Genomic DNA, 5619 nt, shown 5'->3' on the forward strand with positions numbered 1-5619 from the left:
GTGTGTGTGTGTGTGTGTGTGTGTGAGGCTGTGCGTCTTCTCCGTTTCTAGGAAACCGGGCGGAAATGGGACAAATAGCACATAAGTGGAGCAGTCCCCAATAGGTGTCAGCTATTGTGCTCGTCTACATTGTAGACCGTTTGGACCGACCCAAGAGTGTGGATGCGTGTGTGTGTGCACGCGTAGATTGCATGTGTATGTTTACAAAGTAGCGTAGCGTGCGTCAGTGGAGATGCTGAGCCCTACGGACTCTGAGCTGATGTATTATCTGAACTGTGTGTACAGGGAGCCCAGGAAGATCGTTCTGCACAAGGGCTCGACTGGACTGGGCTTCAACATCGTAGGAGGAGAAGATGGAGAAGGCATTTTCGTTTCTTTCATACTTGCAGGAGGGCCCGCAGACCTCAGCGGAGAGCTGCGGAGAGGGGACCAGATCCTATCCGTAAGTGGACGTCCTGCAAATACATAAATTGTATACATGAGGGCAAAATGGCTAAATAATATTGCAGCGATTATAATAAGGTATATTAATATTAATGTTTGCTGTAAACAGCCATTTATTGGTTTAGCATTTATTAAGGTTAGGTAATTAATAGATGTCATATTTTGCTTTTCTATGTTAAAAACAAGGATATAAACCACCATAAACAAGCACACGTTTCCCTTAATATTCAAATTAGTAGATGATAAATCTAGGTTTTTAAATGACCTTATATCTTTAACTTACATTTAGGTCCTCTAATCATGGGCATCCATGATTAAAGATACCTAAATGTTTATTGGAGTAATTTTAATGCTTCTTAATTTTTTAATAGTTATTATGTTTTAATTTGAACAAATATCATGCATGTTTTTAGGTAGTTATTCAAATTGGTATATAAAATTCCCAGAGTTTGTGAAGAACCTATACTGAACAGGAGGTGGCGCCATCACATGTCTGTGAACCCTACCAAACCTGTACTGAAAACACTTTTTTTTTTTTTGTCTAGTAACCACTCAAAACTCCACCAGTACCAGGGTTTTTTTTTTTTTTCCATTATAATTTTAGTTTTTGGCACAGTGGCCTAACTTTTTTTGCAATGTGTTCATTGACAGCGCAATTACAGCTCTCATTGAAACAATCCAGATCAGTGATCCACTCGAGAAGCTCTCCGAGCTGATTTCCTGTCGCTGATCTCATCATTTATGCTTATCAGAGCTTCATCAGGACTCGCTGGTCGTAATCAGATCCCTCCATCCAGATCCCCGCCGCAATTACTTTCGGTGCCACTTGAGCCGAGAGCAATCACGGTCTGCCTCCTTAGGACACTGATTAAAAAGCGAGAAAGAACAAGTAAGAGGAGAAAAATAGAGAGGGAGGGAAGAGATAATGGAGTGCTGGCCTGATTTGGAGTCTAAGAATAGCTGTGGTGTACCTTCTGAGTTCACACTGTTAAATGAGCATTAGGACACTCTGCAGGTGTGCTGAGAGACTCACAAACACACACTTCACCTGCCCCTCCCACTGCGCTGTAGTCTCATGTTGACTTCTTCTGTTTGTATTCCTAAACCTGGTGTCACTCCAGATCCGGCCCCCCCAGCAGAAACCGGAACCCATCCTGGACCCAAAATAGATTCCATTGGCTGAAACTAATTAGAAATGATAGAAAATTGTGTCATTTAGTTTTAATCATGAAAATATGTAAATTTATTTTAATTTACATATAACATTACTTTTTAAAAAAAAAGTAACTTAGCCTTCGATTAGTATTCTGCTGTAATAACTTAGCCTGCTAGCTTAATATAATTCTAACCACTTAAGAAAAGCTCTTTTGATTGGTTAAAACAGCAAGACAGTGTTATTTAAGCATTGAGTCAATCAGGCATTGAGAAACATTTGTAGAAACATTTGACACCAAAGGAGAGTTGACATTTTTCAGTTTATGAGCAGCATAAGGTCTATGGTTAACATTACTTCATTACGTGAAGATATTTTCACATTTTGTTTTGAAACACAAATTGCACAGCCATAAACTACCATTCAAAAGTTTGAAATCAGTATTATTTTTTTCTATGATTTTTATAATGTTCTATTCTATTATATTCTATTTCCAGTAGGGTTTTTTTTCCATCCAACTTTATATATATCAAAAAATCCTGAAAGAAATATAATTTAAAAATATGTAATATTTTATATATTACTTTACATTGCTTTATTATTTAATGTATTTTGATCAAATAAATGCAGCCTTGGTGATCATTTAGTTCAGAGGCTTTCTTCAAAAAACATTGTAAAAATCTTTCAGAGCCCAAACTTTTTATTTGTGGTGTACCTCAAACTGCTGTGTGCTTAAAAATTTTTGTTGCTAACAAGCTGCTACATAAGGACTACAACCATTGTCAACCATGATTCATTTATTCCACAAGTTAAAGTGTCCCGTAATGGAGGGATACATAAAATAAATAGTATTTGCCTGATCATGTGATCTCAACATGTTGGCCACCATAAAACAGTTTTTAGGCCACTGATTTGACTGGAGTCTTCATGTAATTTTAATAGAGATTTTTCGCAATTACTGTTCTTTTATTTATGTGCAAAACCTTTAAATGAGGAAAAAATGAGTGCAACTTTACCAGCTGTTTGGCTGCAACACCTGCTCCAGGTTTGTGTGCCAGCAGTATACAGCAATTCCCAACCTGCTTGAACATTGACTTTCGATGGCTCAAATTGGGTCATAGAACAGATGATGCGCACAACTGAGCCAAACTCATATTTTGGAGGAACACTGATTACTCTGTGGTTCAGTTGTTGCAGACTCTGGCCTACAGGGTACTGCCACCCACTGATCCTTTACTGTAGGCTTTTCTGTGCGCCTGGATCATAGCAGGCGTTTCTTGTGCCAGATCACTCCAAGCTAAAAGATACCACATTTTCTGAGAGTCAAGCAATTTAAAAAATGAATTCGTTAGAGAGCTTTATTAGTACTGACAGTATTGCTGCCCTTTTAAAGCTTACAATTTAAGACATCAATGTAGGTCAGTTGATGAATTAGCTTTTATTATCACATGCTTTGTATTTTGTTACCGATAATAAATGATCAAACAGTCATCGTATCCTTGTTGATCATTTAATTAATGTCTTTGGTGAGTGTTATTGATGATTGATGCTTTGTTGTGATTGATTTCAGGTTAATGGAATCGATCTGCGAGGTGCCACTCATGAACAAGCTGCAGCTGCGCTGAAAGGAGCGGGCCAGACGGTAACCATCATCGCCCAATACCGGCCCGAGGGTAAGTGTCCGTCAGCTCCTCCTGACCAAACATCGTCACTGAAGGTCACATGTTTCTTACTCACGGAGCCACTCAGAGTGCAGAGGTCACCTTTAGCTGCAGGCAGGACAGAGCACAACTCACCCAGACATTTTTGGGCCAAGCCCAGCCCGGTGTGCTCATTATTCCTCCTGTTATAGAATAGCGCATGTGCCCTTGGAGTGTTGAGGTGCCATGTTTGATAAGTGTCAGTTAGGAGGTTTGGCTGCTCTCGACTCCAGTGACCCATTCAGATGGGGTCGGATGCATCAACATAGGTTCGGATCTGAGAATGTTTTCACTTGCTCATCTTACTTAAAGGTGAAGTGTGTCATTTTTTCCATGTGACAACCCTTTCTTAGGTTTCATGAATTCTACAAAAATGTTTTCATGGTTTCTACAAAATATTAAGCACCACAACCCTTTTCAGCTATGATAATAAAAAGAACTGTTACTTGAGCAGCAAATCAGCATATTAGAATTATTTCTGAAGGATCATGTGACACTGAAGTGAAGACTGGAGTAATGATGCCAAAATTCAGCTTTGCCATCACAGGAATAAATTACATCTTAAAGGGGTCATATGATGCTTTAAATTTAAGCTATTGGTGCATAAAGAAGATCTGTAAAGTTGCAAAGACTAAAGTCTCAAATCTAAAGAGATATTCTTTATACGCTCCTTCGTCGAATCCGCCGGCCGCGCCGTTCTCAAGCCCGCCGCCTCTGCTCACGCTAGCCCTCCGGCCATTCCTCACTCTAGCCCCCGGCCTCTGCTCACTCTAGCCCTCCGGCCGTTCCTCACTCTAGCCCCCGGCCTCTGCTCACTCTAGCCCTCCGGCCGTTCCTCACTTTAGCCCCCGGGCGCTGCTCACTCTAGGCCACCCTGTGTGAAGCTGTGTTTCATTGTGAAAGCGAACTACATTGTTTGGCCTTCCAAAAATGGACACGACTAGAAATCAGTGCTTAAGTTGTATTTACAACACTGTTCCAGAGCACTTCATTATGTTCCCATTGGATGCAACAAATGCCTCGTTTATAATGGGTTTTCATGTTTTTGAATCATCGCTCCGGCCGGACAGGGCATCATCACAGTATGGTAAGGGGTAACATTAATTACATACAATTAATAAACATTAACATTAATGCAACATTTCCATCACATGCTTGAGGTATTCGGCCAATCATAACACACTGGATAGCTGACCAATCACAGCACACCTTGCTTTTCAGACCGATGAGCTTTGTAAAAATCGACGCGTTTCAGAAAGGCAGGGCGTAGAGGAGAAACAATAATGTACAGTATGTGGAAAATAATGGGAAAATAATTTTTTAACCTTAAACCGCATAAACACATTTCATTACACCAAATACACAAAATAATGTTATTTTTAGCAACATTATATGACCCCTTTAATATAAATAATACATTTTGAAATAGAAAGAAGTTTGAGAATGTTTGAGTAAGAATACTTTGTAGGAGTGAGAGTAAAAGCAGTATGTAGATTTATTTTTATGTTTGTCATGATGATTGCCATTAGAATTAAATATTCTTAGCCACTTATTAGCCTTTTTCAAGACTAGTAAAAGCTGAAAAAAGGTAGGTAACGTATTTTATGTCATAGAATAAAACGTGAGAATATCTTGAGCTTTTGTTAATGACATACCTTATTTAAGACATTTACACTAATTCAAAAAAACCCACTGACTTCCAGACGATGGAACTTGAAGTACTTGAAATGCTAACACTGAGGTTTAGGACTAATTCCTGCAGCACTCTATAGGTAACATTCATTATTTTTTCAATTCCAACTGTCACCACTAGGGGCGCCAGAAATGACACACTTTACCTTTAAATTGTATTCATATTCTTTGATATTGGAAACGGTATATGAGGTGTGCATAGCATGAGCTGCAGGTGTGTGCTCATACAGTCTGTAATAAGGTGAGAGAGACAGATGTGGCAGCATGGTCAGGTGTGTACTGATATGTCCTCTCTTTTTTCATCCGTCAGAACTTGCCCTGTGCTCCCCACGCCGGGCCCCGCCTCCAACTGCAGGTTTGTGCCATGTGATCAGCACCTGGGTCAAGAGAAGATGCTTTTTTTATTCAGATGGTAGCAAGAGACAGAGTCATCAGAGGTTTCTAGAGCAGCTCCCAACAACTTTTGACATTCTGTTCTATTCCTGAACCAGTAACTCCCAACTTTCTCTGAGCCCCCTTGCATTATTTCCTAAATTTTGGCTGAGTTGTATGATGATGTTGAACTTTTGCAGACCAAGCCTTTGTTTAGGGGTATTGTGAATCCACAAAAATCAATTCTCTTGGCATTAA

The 5619-nt window shown here is 39.6% G+C and overlaps 1 protein-coding gene across 1 annotated transcript in view; it reads left to right on the forward strand.

The window, feature by feature from the left end:
- The window catches only part of LOC107589373 (disks large homolog 2-like), a 62825-nt gene that overhangs the window by 22619 nt on the left and 34587 nt on the right, over positions 1-5619 (forward strand). The window contains exons 6-8 of the mRNA XM_016277786.1: positions 218-442; positions 3168-3270; positions 5300-5344. Coding sequence (XP_016133272.1) covers positions 218-442; positions 3168-3270; positions 5300-5344 — 373 coding nt within the window. The remainder of the gene's footprint in view (positions 1-217; positions 443-3167; positions 3271-5299; positions 5345-5619) is intronic.

Source organism: Sinocyclocheilus grahami, unplaced genomic scaffold, assembly GCF_001515645.1.
Source record: "Sinocyclocheilus grahami isolate Dianchi unplaced genomic scaffold, SAMN03320097.WGS_v1.1 scaffold7.1, whole genome shotgun sequence".
NCBI lineage: Eukaryota > Metazoa > Chordata > Actinopteri > Cypriniformes > Cyprinidae > Sinocyclocheilus > Sinocyclocheilus grahami.